The sequence below is a fragment of the Gymnodraco acuticeps genome, unplaced genomic scaffold, assembly GCF_902827175.1.
Source record: "Gymnodraco acuticeps unplaced genomic scaffold, fGymAcu1.1, whole genome shotgun sequence".
NCBI classification, from domain to species: domain Eukaryota; kingdom Metazoa; phylum Chordata; class Actinopteri; order Perciformes; family Bathydraconidae; genus Gymnodraco; species Gymnodraco acuticeps.
The window spans coordinates 444254-465450 of NW_022989937.1; the positions used below are offsets into that span (position 1 = coordinate 444254).

The following is a 21197-nucleotide window of genomic DNA, read 5'->3' on the forward strand; positions in this document are numbered from 1 at the left end:
TTAAGTTAATGATAGCTAACCATCATAATGTCAACAGTGAAAAACAATATTTCCATGTCTGGAATCGAATGTTGTCTTTTTTTTTAAGTAAACCTTTCATAGGAGCCAAATCGCCTACTTTTCATGAATTGATTCCCCCTTCAGATATATATTTCATGTTTAAGCAACCAGAAAATGCTCCGTTTGGGTTTATTACACAGTTAAATTCACTTACACTATTTTATGGCTCAGTCAGTAGGGACTCGGACTGTGAGCCGTAAGGTCGCCAGTTCAAGTCCCCGAACAGACCCAAATATGGAGTGTGGACTGCTAATTGGAGACATCCCAGTTCACCTCCTGGGCTCTGCCGTGGTGCCCTTGAGCAAGGCACCAGACACCTTATTTAAAGTATGAGCCTACAAAATAGTACAGTTTACAGAGAAGAGATACAATCTGATCCTTTACAACAAACACTATATGTTCTTTTTGGTGTTTAACTAACATTGCAGTCCTGCTAGTAATCCTACATTTTTAGAAATGTAACAGTAATCTGATTGCGTCTTTATGTAACTGTAAGGAAATTCAGTTACCTTTTTTGTATCCTCATTACTCGTTACACTTACATGTATTCCGTTACTCCCCAAGTCTGTCAATAAAGTAAAGTATATTTGATCGAATCTATAGCTGCATCATCAGGTCAAAAACAAACACCTGCAAAACATTCTGATCATCCTCAGTTTCAATTTCTCTTAGCTTATTCAAAAAATGTGTATGCTAACATGCTAAGCTAAAACATTGAACATAGTTAGATCATACCATCACAACATCACCAACATAAGGCTATTGGAGATTCTAGCATGGCTCTGGACTGTCACTCGTGTCAGCTATAAAGCAAATAATACATCGCAATACAGATTTGACATGAATAGAGTCTTTATTGTTCATCGCTCTTTCTGCACAAGTAGACAAAAGTTCACATTTGAAATAAGATCGATAAAGTAAAAGGGAAGGAAGCAAAGAGATTATAGAAGGGAAGAGAAAATGTCTGTTATTTGATGCATTTGTGATAAACGTAGTTGGACTGTCTGCAAAAGTTACAAATTGAAATGATATGTAAATGTAGGGAAACTGGACAACATTATCAACTCACCATATAACACATCAGAAACATTTGCATTTTTGGAAGCGATACTTATCACTTCTAAACTACATTGCTTGATTTTATTTTATGACTGTCAGCTACACACAGCTCTGCTTTGTCAAGAGGGGTTATAATCAAATGTCATTACAGTGCGTTATCTTTTTCTTTAATAAAATCCTATGATTACTCTGAACCTTTTTATGATGATACGCACCAGTCACAGTCAACACAGAGACATCTAATTGAAAAACAAAACATCGACAGTTCAAAAGGTTATATATTACACAGGCAGTGAAGAAACTAATACGTTTTAATAAATATCATTTTAAGTTAAATTGCAAATGTCCTGGTGGGCAGCCAATTGTAACGCCATAAATTAATACAGACCCTCTATTAACAGAAGGCATAGAACGCATGAATAATTCATCGACTAGAGAATTATTGATGTCCTCCCAAAACATTCAACTCACATTATGCTAACGGTCGATCAAGGTACTATATAAAAAAAAAAAAAAAAAGTACAGTACAATGGCTCATTACAGCAGTATAGACTTTGAAGCCTTGAACTGATCAAGACACAACATGTTTTTCTTCATTCCAGCAAAGCACAAACACATATTCAGACGTGCATGCATTGATGTAACACATGAGAAAACAAAGACATCTGCTTCCATTAAGCGTCCGATACATAAAAGTGCGGGAGGAGGAATAAGTCAGAAGGTCATGAGAACGTCTCGCTCTTGCATGCTGGTGTAGAACGGCTTGCTGAACACGAACGAGTGCAGTCCCGCCCTCAGCTTCTCGGCGAAGGCCATTACGATGTGCAGGTCCCCCTCCACCGTCAGATCCAGGTCTGTCTTTAGGTTGCGCAGGGATCGAAACGGCTTCTTCCCTTTCTGCCTGTGAACAGAGAGGAGAGGCTTTGTTGTGTAACTGCTAACAAGCCACAGCACTCGGGGGTCAGAGGATTTGCATCTCGTTGGGCTGCAGCTGTGCACAGGAACGCCACGCCACCATGAATTATGTATGTCGCTGACGGCAACTGTGCATAAACAATCTTGTCGAGGCACCTGTAATATAGTATGCTCCTTGACCTCAGGCTGTTAGCAGCACCATAAACAAAGGATGCTTTTTTCCACTTTCGCAGTTAAGGTAGAGTGAGATATGTTCAGGCATTTACTCGGATTTCCATTTAGTTACGTTAGATTCTTACGTGTTGCATTAAGATTCAAAAGTCCAAAAGGTTGTGTAAATATGTGAAGATTATGCGGCTGAACAAATGTGGCCCAAAATTGTTATCGTTTATTTTTTGCAATATTCCAAAATCCAAAGGAAAAATCCCATTGGTTTTGTTGAGGAAGCCCTTTTCATAATGATGTCATCCCTGCACCACTAGACTATTAAACTATATAAATATATAATAGTAAAAAAACACAATGATGGAGAAATAATTATTCTAAATACATAGGTTGAAAATGTATACAATTAATAAAACCATATTATATTTATTATTATTATTATGTATTCCCATAGTGAAACACCTTACTCTGTTATCAAAGATCAAAGGTTATGTTAAGTAAACCAAAGTTTAATCCACTCTTAATCCTGTTATATTTTAAGAACCTGTCAATTCGTTTTTCCGAGCAAGAGAGCTAAGCATTTTCTTTATAACAATGTAACTCTTTTTAAATTAGAACAACGAGGGATTAACCGTACCTCAAAAGTACATTTTTCAAAAAGGTTAGAGCTTTAAATTACAACTAATTCCCATTATATATCTGGATATATTGTAATATTACACTTTAATGCCTATTTGTTGGTGTTGAGCCTTTTAAAATTAAATCTTTTACTGAATTAATAAAACGGTTCGCTCTGCCGCTTGTTGGACACACAGGGAAAAGGTTACGTAAATGATCGAAATAACAAAACATTTATTTTCCAACTTTTCTTAGGGTAATAATGTCATAAAATATGAGAACAGATATTTGAAGCTTTGTTTGAAAATTGCCTGAAAACTGAGTGTAAAAAGAACAAAAATGACAACATTCAGTAGAGATGACGGTTGCGCTCCTTCAATCCAATATGATAAGCTTACACAAAGGTAATGCTCTGTAGATCTAGGTGATAATTCCCTCTGGGTTCATCACTACAAATGAGCCCTTTCACATTACATACAGTTGTATGATTCATTGTTAATAAAGAATATTCATTAGTGCAGCTTTAGGATTTTTAATATGGTGCCGCCAAATGAAAGTGCAGATTCAAAATACCAAGGGACAAACACTAAGGAGCCATGGTGTGTGTAATTTTGAGTGGATAGGCAATTTGTGTGCACACAGGCTTGATTGATTTACAGATTCAACAATTCAATCTCTCTCCCAGTCCGTACTGCTGTGTCAACCAATGTTCACTAAACATTGTTAGATTTAACTGACTTTCTACTGTAAATGGTGTAAATGTATCCTTAAAAAATATGTCAAGCTTAAGAAATGTAATCAACATTACGACAAAGAGGAATGAAGAAGTGCCAGAAGCAGAAGTTACAAATATCCTGGCTTGCACGATAAAGAACTATTTGCTCAAGAGTCCTCAAATGTCTTTGGTAAAAAAGAAAATAGCCAAATCATGTAGAAGTAGGCAAACAGACTGGGGAGTGACTGCTGTCCTAAAGGAGTGGGAAGGTTAGTCCACTGTCGGGGAGCACAGAAGGTGATGAGTCGTGCCCAGATGGAGCGATGACCAGGGTGCCACAGGGAGGGGGGCACGGAGCAGAATTTCAGGAAAGATGAACTTGCGGTGTCTCAGAAGAATTGTAGGGGTTAAGAAGGTGCTTACTGTAAAACTGATGGGACTGGAGTGTGACTAGAGATACAATTACCTAGTTCTTGTACTAGGATCTGAACAAGTTTCCCAGAGAGGAGGATAATCACATGGAGGGTAAAGCTATAGTACTGGTTTAAGGTTGGGCCATCGAACAAGGGCATGGTCCATCGTGATAACAGAAACTTTACCAATGGTTCTAACATGTTGCAAATACTATTGAACATGAACACAACAAGTGTCAATCCCAAAACAATTACAGTGATCGGTTTGGATAGTGCCATTGCCTATTTCTCCTGACAGAATGTTTCCGAAGGAGTGTGTTGGCTACACAAAGCGCTATTGCTACAATTACATTTACAGTCTAGGGAAGGCATTTTCTTCTAGCGAAATAACGTTTTCCACCAGTTGTTTTGTCCACATTTTGGATAGAACTCAAAACAAAAGTCTGCCTTATGCTCCAACGCTGCTCTGGCTTGTTTTCTATGTGCTTTGCTGAGATGGGCCACGTAGCGCCAAAAGGTCTTACATTTTAAATGATTTCTCGATTTTACAGTCTTGTTTTCTGTATTACTTATATTTTAAGAAAAAGGATTAGCACGTGCAATTTTTGTTATTATAGAAACAACTTATATTGGGATCCCCCGAATCAAATAACTACCTGACAAACGAATAGTAGAAAATGTGGGTCCATCCCAACTTTTGTTAAATTCAAGCCCTGAACATGGAAAAGCTGCCTGTATTCTGCAGTTTCACAAAGTTGTGGTGTCTGCCATTTTAGGCAAGTTTCATCGCTGGCCCACGTAGGCTTTCAGATAAGCTCGACACATCTCTATGCCTTCCAGGAGCTCAATCTTCACGTCTTCCCACACTGCTTTACCACCACTACGGTCCCTCCCGTATGGTACTCAAACAACTTTATTATCAATCCTGAATTTGAACTCCATGATCGTAACAGTTTGCTTAGTTAAAATGATAGAACCTTTATCGTGGTATTATAAGACCCACCATTGTTGGTATCATCATCCATTGCGATATTTCCCTGTGGACATCGTCATATGCCAATCGGTCACCAAACCCTTGTTTATCCTTCAGTCAATGTTGTGTTAACTGCCTTAATGGCACGACACATTAATGAAAAGTCTGATGAGAGGCACTCATAAGCTATCGGGTCACCTTGCAACCTGCCATACAGTCTCATTTACGCGCCTCAGGAGGGGAAGAGAAGTGAGAGTCTCTTGTCAGTGATCAAATGAGGATCATAAAAACTCTGATGATGCTGATAATGATGAGGGTCTCTCAGATGTTGAGCGGTGGGCACTGGGAAGGCTATGGCATGTGCTTTGCATCACTTTCTTTCCCTGCACATTATTCACCTTGTGCTATTTGGATGGGGAAGCTGTCACTCTGGGATTATGTTGAGGATTTATCACACTGCATAGCCAGACACCCAGCTGCCTATTCTTCTAGTTTCCCCCAGCACCAATCACCTCATAGCAGTCCTGTGAGCATGACTCACCAAATGTACTTCATGTCATTTAGGGTAACGATGAGGCTGCAACTAACGAGTAATAACATATATACATTTAGTCAATAACATTAGGATTCCAAGTCCAAAACCCAAAGATATTTTAAAATGATATGAGATAAATAAAAACTCTATTTCTCAAACACATCCATTGATAGCAACTTGAAACCAATTGATATTCAGTCTAATATTATGGTTTGATTTGGTTTGAAGTGCTCTCAACTACTAAAGGTCTGAAATGACGGACATGTCTTCTTACTGTGTTTCAATCAAAGAATATAGTTTCATCAGGCAGGAAACCTTTTTTTTTTTACCTCTGGTTGTGTGTGATGTTTAACAATCGGATAAAGTATGCCATAACTCCTGCGTATGAGAACTGCTATCCTGGTGTTACAGGAAGACATAGGGCAATCATAAATATAGATTGCCTGTTGATCTTACGTTTAAATAAAAGATGTACAGTACAGTATGATGTCTATGTCTTTTCAACCTCATGCAGGGGACACGAAGTGAACAGCAGACTTTTACATTGAAGTTTACATTAAACCTTTCGGGACAGAGGATTTAGACAAAGACTGTGTTGGTGTGTGTCAGAACAGGGTGAAGGATTCTCTACTGCTCTAATGCCTGTGTTCGTTACACTTTTTCTTCTGCAAAAACTAGCCTGCTTTTACTGTTGTGGTTTAGACTTCTGAGGGCTGGTGTTCAGCCCGCACTAATGTTTTCCTGTTTTGTCTACTGTAAAAAAAAAAAACACACTAGACCAACCCTAACACCCCCTAATCCTAACCCGTGGTGACGTGTTTTTGTGGACCAGCTTGGAAGTAAAGCTCCGCAAGGGCTCCCTCTACAAAAATAGTACGTTCCCATTCGATCTTTGGTTTAAGCAGAAAATAAGCTCTATTGGAAACAATCGTTTTACTTTTATGATTTTTGAAGCGTAAATGCAATCACCAGAAACAAAAAGCTAACGTAAGGCTATCAACAACGCTAAGCTAAAGGTGGCTAATGTTTGACGTGATGACATTTTGTGATCTCCTTTAGTTTAATGATGTAGACCAGGGGTAGCCAACACGGTGCCCGCGGGCACTCAGTCGCCCGCAGGGGGCAACGTGAGTGGCCCGCGGGGCATGTTCTAAAAATAGCTCACCAAGCAAATCCAAAATGTATAAAATACACAAAACAAAAAAGGAAATGTAATTAAAATAATCTACCCTATACATAAACGAAACCTAAATCATAGCGAACTCTATCTACTTACTACAACTCTATATCTATCTAACACCCCTCCTCCCCCCACCCCGACAATGAATATCGACCAATCACGTTTTTGCTTGATTTGCGGGACCAGCGTTGCAGTCGGGAAGAAAAGCAATGTGGCACCTCCCCGCTGATTTTCCTTCTGGCAGAATCTACACAACACATCAGCCCCATTGAACACAGCCTAGTCGTGCCGGCCCATACAACACATGAGGGGCAGAGCTTTACTCTGTGTGTTGTAACTTGCATATATATTTATTCCACTGGACACACACTCACGCATCGCGTAATCTCCACTGAGGACAGGGGGGGGGCATGTCCCCCGCACTTTTCGAAATCCCGTTTGTGTCCCCCCACTTTACAAATATGTTTATTATTTTATTTTTTAACGCAAGCCGTCATCGCCACGGAGGAGCACACAGCCTCTGTGAGCGAGCGAGACAGAGGGAGAGAGAGAGAGGGAGCGAGGGAGGGAGGGAGAGAGAGAGAGAGCGAGAGAGCTAGGGAGAGCACACTTTTATCTATTTAATATAGATAAAGTAAGAAATCATTCCAATGTGTACTATAGGACAGTACAAAAAAACAGTTTAAAAGGGGAATGTGCATAAATAAAAAGAAAGAATGCTAACATCAGATAAGAATAAACAAGTTTAAATGATTTGTTATTGGTTGTGATCATATTCTAAAGATGATTGGAGTATTGAAAAGTATACAGCTCCCTTTCATCTGAGTGTTGAGAGCTGTATCCATGAATTCATGTTGTGCTCAAAGTGCACCAGATTGATGCATTTCACTTCAACATTTTAAAAAACATCTTCCTGGGGGTGCATGCCCCCGGACCTTAGAGGATGTCAGGTCCCCCATGGAGGATGTGAGGACCCCCCTAGAGGATGTCAGGTCCCCCATGGAGGATGTGAGGCCCACCCCAAAATAAAGCAGGTTCAAATAATTAAATTGAATACATGTTCTTTTAGTAAACACTGAAAACGGGTCCCACAGACCCAAACAGCACTCAAAGGTTAAAGGTCAGCATATCATAATGTTAAAATGTGCTAAATATATACACTGCAAAAAAACAAAAAAAAGAGGAGTAAAAGTAGCTCCCGACTTGTTTTATTTTTTGAAAGTAGCCCTCACCCTAAAAAAGGTTGGTGACCCCTGATGTAGACCAAAACAACATTTAATCTCGAAAGCTTCTGTTCACCACAGACCTAATTTAAGATATCTTACTAAAAACAGGGTCACTGTTTACTTCGATTCAAGATAATCGGAAGCCGTAAAATGGTAACTAATTTCTGTTTTTAGGAGTCATTCCTGTACCACATCTATGTTGTTGGTTTCAGCTGGTTCCCCACACAGGATAACAATTTGACATATTTGTACTCAGAACGGGGGGACGTGTGTTACATCAGACCTCACAAGGCTTTTGATTTGTATCCTGTGGCTAACAGTGACTTTCAGCACAGGGTCAGTGGCTGCAGTCAAATAACTGAATTAAAAAATGTATTCTACAATACATCCAGGGAATGTTATTATCTCAAGATATGTGGATGGTGACATACTGTATATTGTTGTTTTTCATTTTCGGTACAACAAATATTTAATCTGAATGAAATGATCATGTTTTAATACCACTTTTGATAATCACGGTGAGTTTTTTCAGGGGGGAAATGCTAAACAGTAGGTTTTAGGTTTAAAACTATTTTTCTCTTTATTTATTTCAATCCTAAACTCTCTTGCTTCAAATTATTTTAAAAAGGCAACAGGTTCTCAGAATATTACAGAAACCCCATATAATTGATATTTTTTAATATCCTTAGTTTTCTTTCTTACGTCTTTAATTATGTTTTAAATATTATATCTATTTTATTTTCAACCAAATATTTATAATAATTTTGTATCCGAAATTGCAATGTTTTATTTTCATCCACTCATAATTATTGGATGCTAAATACATTTGATAAAAAATGGTAGACAAAAAGAGCATCATCATGTATTTAGCCTTTTCTGTCTGGTCTTTCTGTGTGGGTGCGATGGTCTTTCGCCAAACGACAGTCCTCTGGGTTATTTGGATGAAAGTGTTATTGGTTACAGCTCTTACGTTTCGTCCTCGATGTACTTGAGCAATGTGAGGGCCTTCCTGTGGAGCAGCAGCAGGAACTGGGCCAGATAGGTGCTCCGCAGGGACAGGCCCGGCTTCAGCATGAACACCTGGGGACGACACAGGATGTCAATTAGTAGTCCGGCCTACTGCTCGCTGTAAAAGGCTGGAATAATGCACTCCAGCTCCTTTATGCTAACCTTGAGAGAAATATGTTGCTGTTGTCGTGAGAAAAACCTGGGAGCAGAGTGGTGGGAGCATTCCAATCAAGGGTTTGATGCAAAGCCTGGTCAGTGTTCAATCGCACTGCACCCCAGACAAAATATCAATACAATGTTACAAATGGTATAACATGGATGTGTGGATGTATCAATGGTGTTTCGTCGTTGTCACATGGGTGCAATATGTGGGTGTAATGTGGGTGTAAAGTGAGTAAATCGTGGGTGTTACATGGTTGTAACATGGATGGGATGTCGATGTAACATGGGTGTGACGCCTGTGTTACTTGGGTGTGACATGGGTGTAACATGGATGAAATGTTGGTGCAACGTGGGTGTAAGATAGGTGTTATAACGTGGTTGTATCATCAGTCTAGAATGGGCGTATCATTGGCGTAACATAGATGTAATATAGGTGTATCATGGGTGTAACATATATGTAACATGGATGTAATATGGTTGAATTATTGGTCTAATATGAGTGTAGCATAGGTCAAACTTGGGTGTATCATGGGCTGCGCATTGGTGTAATATGGGCATAACGTGTACAATTTATCTTGGGAGATACAGAGTGTAAATTTGAAAATAAAGTTAATATTTTCAGAACAAGCCATGAAATTGTGTCCTATTAGCCTATATACATTAGAAAAGAGCAATTAATCCCTTTTTCCATGATAAACTCTCGCTCCTTTGTGCTAACCTTGAGAGAGAAACATATTGCTGTTGTCATGAGGAAAAACTTGGAACCCCCACTCTGGGAGCACTTTCACAGGAACAGATGATGGGTTTGGACCCTTGGGAATACATTTGACTGTTTTTGTGTCTATGAGCTCCAGGGACTGCATCAGTGAGGTGTCACTCAAGTGTGTGTTGCTGCCTGATACAAATCCGGGTCTGTGCTAAGAAGCACTGTACTGCAGAATAAGTCAAAATGGATCAGACACTTTTTGTCTTAGTGACACTGTTCTTTTTTTGCTCTTTCAGATACATACCTCTCACAGAACTCAGCAGGAATATAGAACAAAGCAATGTATATATTCCTTACAAACAGATTCATATTGGTGGTTAAAAAAAGGGTATGACTGCTATTTCATTTCAAATGTAAATAGTGCTTTTTATCCAGTGCTTTACCATTTCTCAAATTTTCGCTCTAAATGATAATAATGGGAATAATAAAAGTTTGCTGAAATGTTGTATTTGATGTCATTATTTCTGTCAATATTCTGAAGGCTTTTCTAATTCCTTTTTATTTCTCTCTTTACGTTGGGATTGTTTTTTATTAAATACAAAATTATATATAAAAAAATAATACAATATAAAAAAAAATATTCTTACCTCGTCTATAAACGACTTCACCAAAGTGTCTTTATGCATGACGTCTTGAAATATATTCCTTGGGGAAAAATACGTATTGTGTTTAAAATAGCATATTTTTGGGGAACAGTGTTAAAAGGTGCAAATATAACACTATTAAAAATGCAGAAAATGCAGTGTGTGTGTGGCTCACAGGTCAGGTGTGAAGGTCTCGTCGGTGTGAATGACTGTTTCGGGGGGGATGTCGTCCTCACTGTCCGTCTTCCAGAGCGCGCTGAGCTCGGAGCGCATGTAGCGCCGCTGGTTGTATGTGTGCTCGTGGCACGGCGGCATCTGCTTCACCGTGTTGATGTCCACGTCGATGTGCGTGGTGGGATACGGGGAGTAGAGCACCTGGCGGAAGGGCAGGACGAAGCTGCCCGTGGAGTCCTGGGGATAAAACATTAAAGAAGGGGGGAAACCCAGTCATTTAGCTTTCATCCAGAACGACTTATAGACACTACAACACAGTAGACCAGGGGTGTCAAACTCAATTTCATCCCGGGCCACATCAGCATTATGGTTTCACTCAAAGGGCCGGTTGTAATCTTAATTATATATAAATATACATATGTAAATTTATAATATATATTAAATAATGTATTATATTACATTGTTGGCCCTGCCTTGGATTATTATCAGTTCTGGTAATATCTTCCTAAATAACTACGTCTGAAAGCAGAAGTCGAGGGCAAATCATTGAAAGTAAATATTCAACAATTACACCAATTGTATTGTATATTATATTCTTTGCAAGCTCTTGCGGGCCACATAAAATTAGGTCGCGGGCCAGATTTGACCCCCGGGCCTTGAGTTTGACACCCCTGCCGTAGACCTATGTGAGCTATTTGGGGTTAAGTATCTTTCCAAAGTATTGTGTGTGTGTGTGTGTGTGTGTGTGTGTGTGTGTGTGTGTGTGTGTGTGTGACAATGGGAGACACTATTATCTCAAAAACATTGTGAGTAAAGAAACTGTGACATGTAAAGAAAGGATTTTCACTAAAACATCCCTCAGAGATGTCTATTCTTCTTGTTTTTTAAACCCATACTGTGAGAAAGGAACTAGATTATCTGAAAGATTACTTATTTTTGTTTAAACCAACAGTGTGGGGACACCTGCCAGAGACAGAGTCACAGGGACTGACCATAAAACAGGAAAGGGATATAAAAGAAGGAGGAGGGTCTGGAGGGGGAGGTGTTTTGACTCTGGACCCTAGGGTGGGGGAAAGGAAGAGGTAGAGGATTCATTTGAAAGATCTGACTTGATTGTTGTGTTGGTTGAAGGAAGAGACACGGGCGAGGAAGAAGCAGAAAAATAACTTGTTTGTAAAAAGGACGGCACGTCTTTTTTTCTCAAATGTATGTCAGCTTCAAGAAAGATGAGGTTTTATGCCTGACGTGCAAAATATCCTGCAACCCTTCAAAAAAGAAAAGCAGGTACAGGTAAAGTCTGTTGAAACATTTCACAAAAAGTGAGTTGTATGTTGTAATAGTTGTATGTTGACAAAAATCTCTGTGTAGTTTTTCTAAATATAATGAACGAAGTCATAAAGGGAAAAAATAGCACAGTATGTGAAAAATATGAAAACAGCACATTGAAAAAAGTAATGTTATGTTAGCATAACATGAAATAATTCACAGTAAAGCATCTAAAAAAAAAACATTAAAAAAAGTCAGGTTATCAAAGTTATCAAAACTGGAATGTTTCACCGAAACAGTGTTAAAATCACAAACTTTCCATTTAGAGTTTGATTCTTTAAGAAACTCAATTCATTACAAATTAATTCATATTTTACCAAGTTGTAAAGTTTTCATCCATTAAAGTGTAACTATAAGTATCTTTGTAGGAGGAAAAAGCTAAAATCATTGAAGTTATTTACAGAAAACTGCGTTGTTTCACTAAAACTTCCCTTTCAAAGTCACATTCTTAAAGAAAATCTGTTCAGAAAAAGTACTTAACTTTCTACCAGTTGCAAAGTTGTCATACATAAAACTGTAAAAAAGCTAAAACTGCCTAGTGTCAGTAAAATAAAAAGTGTTAAAATCACAAACTTGCCTTTGAGAGTCACAGTCTTTAAGAAAATACATTTGTTACAAAGTAATTGACAATCTACCAGTTGTAAAATGTTCCTACATAAAAGTGTATAAAAAAAGTATCTTGGTAGCAGAAAATAACTAAAATATGTAAGGTTATCAGAAAACAAACCCATTGTTCAACTGAACAAGTCTTAAAATAAAAAACCGGCCATTAAAAGAAACCCAATTCCTTACAAAGTGCATGCTATTCTACCAGTTGTTAAGTGTTCATCAAAGTGTATCTAAAAGTATCTTAGTAACACAAGAAAAGAGAAGTCATCAAAACTACACTGTTTAACTGGATTGTCTTACTTAAATCAAAAACTTCTAATAAGAGTCACATTCTTAAATAACATCTATTTAGACAAAGTATTTCATTTTTCTAGTTTAAACTTTTTGCATACATAAACGTGTATCTTACATTTCCTTTGTGAGAGAATTACGCACAAATCTGTCATCTCAAAACATTCTATTGCAGTATTTTATCTGTTTTATCGCCTCTATATATATATATATATATATGTTGCACTGTTGGAGGAGCCGGTGACGTACGTTTTTAATTGACATATCTACTCTGTAGCTAATGTGCAGATGACAATAAAAGCCTTGAAACTTGAAATGATCAAAACTGCATTGTCTCACTGAACCAGCCCTACAAATCACAAACTGCCTATAAAGAAACCCAATTCCTTACAAAGTACTTCATATTCTACCAGTTGTCAAATATATATATACACAAGATTTCGAGATTTTTGCCATGATCTTTAAACAAGTCAAGTCAAAAAGCTCTAGGTCAATAAATATGACACATCTTTAAAGAGTCCATGTTGTTGGCACACGTTGACTTAAAGCTCATGAGGACAACACAATTGGAAGAACCACTTTCCAACTTGAGAAATGGGACCATACATGTGCATGCACCATAGGCCTCTGTGGTTGTCTGCACTCCCCAATTGACGTTATAGTTATTTTATGCGATTTCTGAGAAAAGGTTTTTATTATTCTGCTTAGCGTGTGGGAAGTCTGTTCTCTCAACCACATTCTGTCCCAATTTAAAGAGCACACAGCACAGAGCACACTTTGCTTCTATAAGAGGAAACAACAACAATAGAAAGCATCTCGCTCGCACAAAGAGAAATGATTTATTGGAAATTCTGATGGTAGATCCATCACAACATCTTATATCTATGTCGTATATGCACAGAGAAGCTGTAATAAATAAATTCAATTTTTTGCGAGCTAGAAACTTCCATTTTCCTTTTTTTGTTGTTTCTCCCAGGGCCAGTTTCTCTCGTTCCCTGCTGCACAACAACACTGACTCTTTATGACTGAACTAACAAGCAGCAGCAGCTTTCCTGCTGCCACTTGTCCTGGTTTTATTCTGCTCGTGTTGAGCTACCTGCCTGTGTAACACTCAGCCCTCTTGGCTCACAAAACAGCAGTAAATAAAATGGAAACTTCTCTCCTTTTCTGATGTTCAGAATACTCCTTAGGTCTGCACTTGACCCGAAAGATTTTGTAATGAAGGAGACATTATGTGAGTAGAATAACAGTTATATGGGTATCATGTAGGTGTACAAACGGTGTAATATGGGCGTGACATGGGTTTAATAATAGTGTAATTAACGATGCAATATGGGTGCAACATTGGTAAATAACTGTAATAATGCAATATGGATGTTATATGGGTTGAACATGGGCGTAAGATAGGCATAATATAAGTGTAATAACACTGTAATATCAATGTTATACGAGTGTAAAATACATGTAATATTGGTGTATTAATAGTGAAACAACAATCTAATAGGGGTGTTTTATGGCTGTGGAAAAGGGCCTAACATAGGATTAATAACGGTGTCATAACAATGTAATATGTATGTGATATTGGTGTAATATGAATGTAACATGGGTGTATCATGGGTATATCATACATTTAACATGTCTGTAATATGAGTTTAATATTTTCAAAATTGTATACCTTGAATGGGCAATGTATCTCCGGAAATACACAGTGTAATTTGGAAAATTAAGTTCATTTTTTGAAAAGAACTAAACGTGAATTTTAGCCGAGATACATTAGAAAAAAGCAAATAATGAATTTTCACATTGTATTTCAATGATAATACAAAAAGCTGCGTGCATGAAAAACATCTGAATCTCATGCAGTGCACTAATAAAAATATCCCATTGCAACAAGTCGGAAAGAGAAATTAGGTCAGGACAACAGACTGGGCAACATCAAACAGGCAGGCAGAACAGAACAATGAGCAGGCTCTAATTCAGATCACATTGTGCTGTGTAATGAGAGTGAGGTGGTAGCTACCTTGAGCAGACCCTGAACAAAAAGGCCTGTGTCATATTTGAAAGAAGAGTCAGCCTTGCAGAGGCGGGAGCACTTCCTCTCTGCTGGGGTGAGGAAGAGGCAGAGAGTCCGCACAATCTGCAAAAATTAAAGCAAGATTAAAATACTCAAGTAAAGTACAAGTACCTCAAAATTGTAATTAAGTACAGTACTTCAGTAAATGTACTCCACTACATTACACCACTGGTGTTAGGTTTCACTTTCTAAAACATGGATAGAAATAAAAAGCCCATTTGTTTCCTCCTTGATTGTTCTGGTTGTTCTGCACAATTATTCAAGAAGCTTCATCAGCACAAAATATACTGAAGTAGCCTGAATTTAGCTGAAGACCCCATCTGACATTAAGCTTGAGGCTAGGTAATAATATAATAAATAATGAAGAAAAGTCTTGATTTAATTGGTGCTCAGTTCGGGCCTGGAGTCAATAAAAACCTACAAATGAAGGCTGGGTAGCCCTTTGATACTCATTGGACAAACTCTTAGTGGCTCTTTTCTTCTAAAAGATATCTTAAACAAACACCTTATGGTGTGCAATATCAGTTTTCCTTCTCGGTTAGCATGTCCCACTTTTATCCGTTTGATTCCAATGTCTGCCCATATGGAGCAGCTTCCAGTATATGCTTTCTCATATCACTTTTATAATTTTGTAAACAGTTGCTGCAGTAGCGGAGATGCAAAAGCCCAGACGGAGAATCAAAACATCAAATCAAGCAGTAACAGAGACCGAGGGGCTCATTACACTTTGAAAACCTCCTCCATTACATTTAAACTCATGTAAATACCTTGCCGATTTGTATATGCGCAAATTAATTTACCTTATTTACTTTCTCCGGGTTGCTTCCAACTACTATTGAACAGCCGCAAGTCTGCAGATGAGAGCTGACGGCTCTAAAACACAGAGACAAAGACGTGCAAATTAGAGCCAATTAGTTAAATTAGCATGTCTGTAATCATTAATGACAGCTTTCAGTAATAATGATTGAGACGGAGGGATCCGAAAAACATTCACACAGCTTTACATAGAGAAGGAATTAAGATGAATGCAACTGGCGCTGGGCCAGTGGAGATGGATTACTAGTTAATATTATTATGTTTCAATTTCTCCTCATGTAGTTTGGCTCCTATTCTGGCCTTTTGAATATATTCTTAGGTATTAAATAGTCCATTTCACACTTTAAAGGGATAGTCAAGATGTTTTAAAGTGGGGAAACAGGCAGGAGTACAAGCATTGGAGAAGAGCAATGTTCTGTTTACGAAGGGGGCAACAGGGTTAGTTGGTTTGTGTGACTTGGTAGTGAAATAAAATAAAATGTCAATGAATTCTGGTGACTTTTAAGAAAGTATAGATAAGGACTTCAGTTCCCCGTGGGAAACGGCTGTCTGACAGCAATGTAAGGTAGTAAAAATACTCGAACACTAAAACTGCTTTTAATTTATTTAGGTGTATAATACATGTTGCTGCTGCTCCGTCAAGGCGGGGCTTAAGAAAAACTTAAGTGTGCATGCTCTGTTGGCTCAACAATGTGGACGATTGCTGGTAGATCCAAGGAACATCCAGGGGAGATCCAAGGAACATCCGGGTAAGATTGAAGGAACATCCGGGTAAGATTGAAGGAACATCCGGGTAAGATTGAAGGAACATCCGGGTAAGATTGAAGGAACATCCGGGTAAGATTGAAGGAACATCCGGGTAAGATTGAAGGAACATCCGGGTAAGATTGAAGGAACATCCGGGTAAGATTGAAGGAACATCCGGGTAAGATTGAAGGAACATCCGGGTAAGATTGAAGGAACATCCGGGTAAGATCGAAGGAACATCCGGGTAAGATCGAACGAACATACAGGGAAGATCCAAGGAACATACAGGGAAAGATCGAAGAAAGATCCGGGAAAGATCCAAGGAACATCCAGGGAAGATCCAAGTAATATCCACAGAAGGCACATCAAGAGAGGATCCAAGGAAGATCTAAGGAAGATCCAAGGAATCCAAGGTATTTTTGTTCTCAAGAGTTAGGCCATTTTGGCTTTATGTGGCACTGCGAAGAATTCCACTTAAAACATTCTAAATATCCCTTTAAGTCCTCCTTTGTTGGCCAAAATATAACTTTTGCCTGATTAGTTTAAAATAAATCATACATTGCCCCACTCACACACACCTAGTCTGTTTTTCTCATATTAAGCATCTTCATCAGCTATACAATCCTGAAGATGCAACTAAATCAATTCCAGTGTACAGATGATTTTTCATCACCACAGGGTGCCGAGTTAATTCTGTTCCACTGTGAGCGATTGCATGCAACGGACTTTCAGGACTCTCAACCCTAACAGCGATTTAGCTTTCGCCCCTTCTCCGGAGCCAACTTCGGCTAAGTGGAGGGCTATTACTCATCATTGGAAGGTTGACGGGTGTTAAATGGACGATGTTCATCATCTGTCTCCATTTGCCTGAACCGGAGAGTGCTTACTTGTGGAGGAAATCCTCGTGGCAGCTGTCCCCGATGTCATCATCATTTAGCACCGTGTCTTTTATCTACTCAGTGGGACAGAAACAAATGATTCATTTTAAAAATTGGTCTCAACAAAGATGAAAGTGCTGATGGGTACATTTGCAGGCACAGCTATGAAAAATAAGATGCACAAGTGTGTAACAAAGCAGGAATCCGCCAGAAAGATTCCAGGCAGTCTCTTTGTGCTGCTGCTTTTTCTGTCGCATTTGCATATCATGTGAGAAAATGTGTTGAATCGCACTGGGTGGTAATCTAGGCAGAGAACCCGGATAATTTAAACCTCTTGGAAATAGCAACTATTTGAACAAGTACAAAATGAAACAAGTGAGATTTAACACAGTTACTGCTTTTCCTTCCCCAAAAGTCCTATATGATACATATTCAATAGAGATGTAGAGTCCCTTTGTTGCTTATTGTTCAGTTTGAAGTATGCGAGGTAATGTACAGTATGTGTATGTGTACGTGTACGTGTATGTGTATGTGTATGTGTATGTGTGTGTGTGTGTGTGTGTGTGTGCGTTACTCACGTCTATATCTTCTGGCACATGGTGAGACTTCATGGAGGCCAACAGCTCCATGATAGGGATGATCTCCAAGCTCAGCACCGAGATGATGTTGTAGCCCTAAAGTTGAAGGGCAGTTGAAAAAGTGAAATCAAGCACAGCATAAATACCCAAGTAAATGAACTGAGTGGATTGGATATATTCATTATTGGGCGGGAATTATGAAGGTGTAAAAATGATGATAACCATTTACTTTCATACCATGGAAAGCTGTGATACTTAGATTATGCTGGTGTTATCTATTGTGTATCTTGTTTTGTATGTGTTTGTACGGCGACCTTGAGAGCCTTGAAAGGCGCCTATATAAAATAAATGAATTATTATTATTATACTGTTCCAACGCTAATTTAACTTAATACTGTTATTTTCGTGTTGCACTGAAATTCTTGATTAAATTAGAAAATATGGATTGCTTTTAACTCAATTTAATTGACACAGGAATATTCAACAATAGGCTTTGCCATAGGGTCTATTTATTAATTAAATTACAAGAGAAAACATGCTATTTTATGATATATCAGTATAGAGATTTTTCAAAATAGATGTCCCTGTCCACATTCAAGAATAAAGAGTGTTGATAAAGCTTAAGGGCTTAGTTAGTTAGGGCTGGCCCAGGCTTCACATGAACATCCAATTTGTATGTTTTATTTTATAAATGTTATTACACATTATCACATTATCATTATTGTCATCTGGGTTGTCTATGTTGTCCTTTTAATGCATTTTAATCTATAATTTATGTTTTGTTGATTGTAAAGCCCTGTGAGACAAATGTATCATTTGTGATATTGGGCAATATGAAGAATTAAGAAGAAAAAAGATGCGTGCCAGATGTCAGGTTTTTCTGACTGGACGTACAATACCAACCTTTAGTACTTGACAGTTTTTCACACATAATTGTTTTACCGATTTGCCCAAAAAATACTGAGGATATAAAGCCCTGAGGCCAGTAATGAGCATCTTTCAGCAATGAGGACTAAGAATTCAAAACCTACTAAAATATTTAATATCTCAGGGTGTACAGTCTGACAAAGAGAAACTCAATTCAATATGTAAAGCTAACAAACGTTAGCAGAACTTGAGTGATGCATTCATAGACACAATGCTGGTGGACATTTAATCAAATTGATGAAGTTACAGCAGTGTGTGTATTTTCAGTGCATGAAGTTATTTTCCATGCTCCCATTATTACCTCCTCACTAGCCTTCTCAGTAGGAGCTCTCAGAGCTAATTAGCTCATTTAGTCCTCTGTGTTTGGAGACTGCAACTTTATTGTTCTGCCAATGTTGTTGCAATCCCAAATGGGAGAAACTGAGGTGATAGATGACTTCATACCCAGTTCAACTAAGAACTTTGGGATGGATCGGGTTTTAAAGTAGGTTTAAGAAGGGTAATAATTTGCCTCATTAGTCAAGGGATAAGCAAGAGTACCTTCTGCATCCAAATGCGTCCCTTGCGGATAACGTGCTTTAGCCTCTCCACGCAGATGGTGTGCAGAGGAAGGTAGAAGGCCAGCTCTGTTTGAGGCAGGATAATGGACAAGGCACATGTGTTCTTATCCCCCTTCAGCTCGCCATCGAAGATAAGAGACACAATGATGACGCCCTTCTCCGCCAGGACAAAGAACTTCACGTCCACGGCGCCACACTCAGCACTTCGCAGGATCTCCCCGTTTAGTGTATGATTGGCCAAAAATGTGACCTCTCCATCGCTGAGGAACATCAGCTGCTCTCCCTTTGGTGTCCAGATGTGGCGCACCCGTGGACCCAGGATGTTGTCCCAGTAGGCGAAGGTGGCCGCCAGCAGCGGGCATTCTCCCTCTACTGCTACCTCAGACTTAGCCACAGCTGGTGACTGGGGGGGACAGCCGGAGGACATGAGAGAGGGTGGGAAATGTCCCCAAAGTCAGAGTGGATGATAATAAACCTATGTTATAAACAGAGAAAAGAAAAAAACAAAACTGAATTTAATTAAAAAACACAGCCTCTGATGTGACAAAAGAAATTGCAGAATGATAAATATTAAACTAACATAATACATTGGGTTTGATCAGCCTAAGTCTTTAAGGGGAAATGAAAGTGATTTGTTTGGAATGTGTCAGCTGATACTTTTCAGAAACAGAGAACTACTTCTCTTTTTCTGACGTTGTCCTGTCTTGTTTGACAAATATATGCAAGAAAACACACACTAATAATAAAGCTAATACATGTCATTCTTTATGGACGTCTCTGTAATTCCACATTTATATTAAAAATGTTCTAGCACTAGCAGCTGGAAACGTAAGGGATACGCCGATATCATACACACAGCATTACGTAACACAATAAATAAGGATTATAACATCTATTTGATTGATAAAAAATATGCCGAATTTACCAGACACTTCTGATAATAATGTATTTGTTACTAATTTGTTGCCAGGCAGTTATGTGTATCCACAGGAAGCAATACTGTTTAATATTGACCGTTTTTACAACAGAGTCTGGTGTCATTTAACGTAACACTCAAATGTACGTATTTTAATCTTACGTAACAATGTATGGGGTAGTTTAAAGCTAAATGGCAGTATCGGTAAATACAAAAGTAACCTCACTTTAGTGTTTTACCGGTTAATATTCTGTAGCAGAAACATTTTAACTCAATGTTGTGCAAGGGTAGCTAACTAGCCTTAGCCAAACTAGCACTGATAGAGTAAAGGAATGACATCGCCATGACTTACTTTTTGGTGGTAATTCGTCCCAAAGAAGCTTCCTATTAGAGGAATAATTCTATATGTTGCTGAAATGGCATCATAATAATTTGTCTGTATCCATAGTATGTAACTTGTAAATGATGAAGCTGCAGTGTTGTTGTGTTGAACACACTTCCTAGTACGTCAGTCCTACGTCACTCATTGTTGGAGATGCACAGCGTCCTCTAGTGCACGAGGCATGGCAGTGGAGTGAGTGGACTGTTAATGAATGATGTCATATTTATTTCAGTCGTCCATCTGCAGATAAATAACTTATTTTAATTATTTTAGATGAAGCCCGTTCATACGAATGGATTCATCCATGGGCAAAACTCTTTTTAATTGCCTTTTTATTTTATCCTTTGAGGACTTGTCTTGAGCCACCCTTACAATACCTAGTGCTTTTTGTTCTGCTCTCTCCAATCAAACCACTGAAAATTGCAATCACGACATCTCCCATGAGGACTTGGGTGAAGAACTCCTCCACTTAACACAGGAGTGTGCTATTTTCCTTGACGATATAATTTATACATTTACAGGAATACATACAAAACAGTC

At 38.5% G+C, this 21197-nt stretch overlaps 1 protein-coding gene across 3 annotated transcripts; it reads right to left on the minus strand.

The window, feature by feature from the left end:
- Positions 1-894: 894 nt before the first annotated feature.
- On the minus strand, positions 895-20792 carry c9orf72 (C9orf72-SMCR8 complex subunit). Of its 3 annotated transcripts, none has more exons than XM_034210067.1 (11): positions 20628-20792; positions 19340-19762; positions 17873-17968; positions 17304-17368; positions 15654-15726; positions 14800-14916; positions 10555-10790; positions 10383-10440; positions 9030-9066; positions 8830-8939; positions 895-2020 (listed from the first exon to the last, which is right to left on the minus strand). In XM_034210067.1, the coding sequence occupies exons 2-11, from the start codon at positions 19628-19630 to the stop codon at positions 1691-1693; spliced, it is 1413 nt and encodes a 470-aa protein (XP_034065958.1). In that variant the 5' UTR covers positions 19631-19762; positions 20628-20792; the 3' UTR covers positions 895-1690. The 3 variants fall into 3 exon arrangements, with proteins under 3 accessions (XP_034065958.1, XP_034065957.1, XP_034065959.1); XM_034210066.1 differs by having other exon boundaries at positions 19340-19834; XM_034210068.1 differs by lacking the exon at positions 9030-9066 and having other exon boundaries at positions 19340-19834.
- Between the last annotated feature and the right edge of the window lie 405 nt (positions 20793-21197).

Excerpts from the sequence above, each read along its gene's own strand:
- c9orf72 (XM_034210066.1), bottom strand. The coding sequence starts at position 19,786 with ATGTCCTCCGGCTGTCCCCCCCAGTCACCAGCTGTGGCTAAGTCTGAG. Across the intron at positions 17,969-19,339 it reads GACGCATTTGGATGCAGAAG|GGCTACAACATCATCTCGGT; the intron begins GTACTCTTGCTT and ends CTTCAACTTTAG. Across the intron at positions 14,917-15,653 it reads ACCCGGAGAAAGTAAATAAG|ATTGTGCGGACTCTCTGCCT; the intron begins GTAAATTAATTT and ends TAATTTTTGCAG.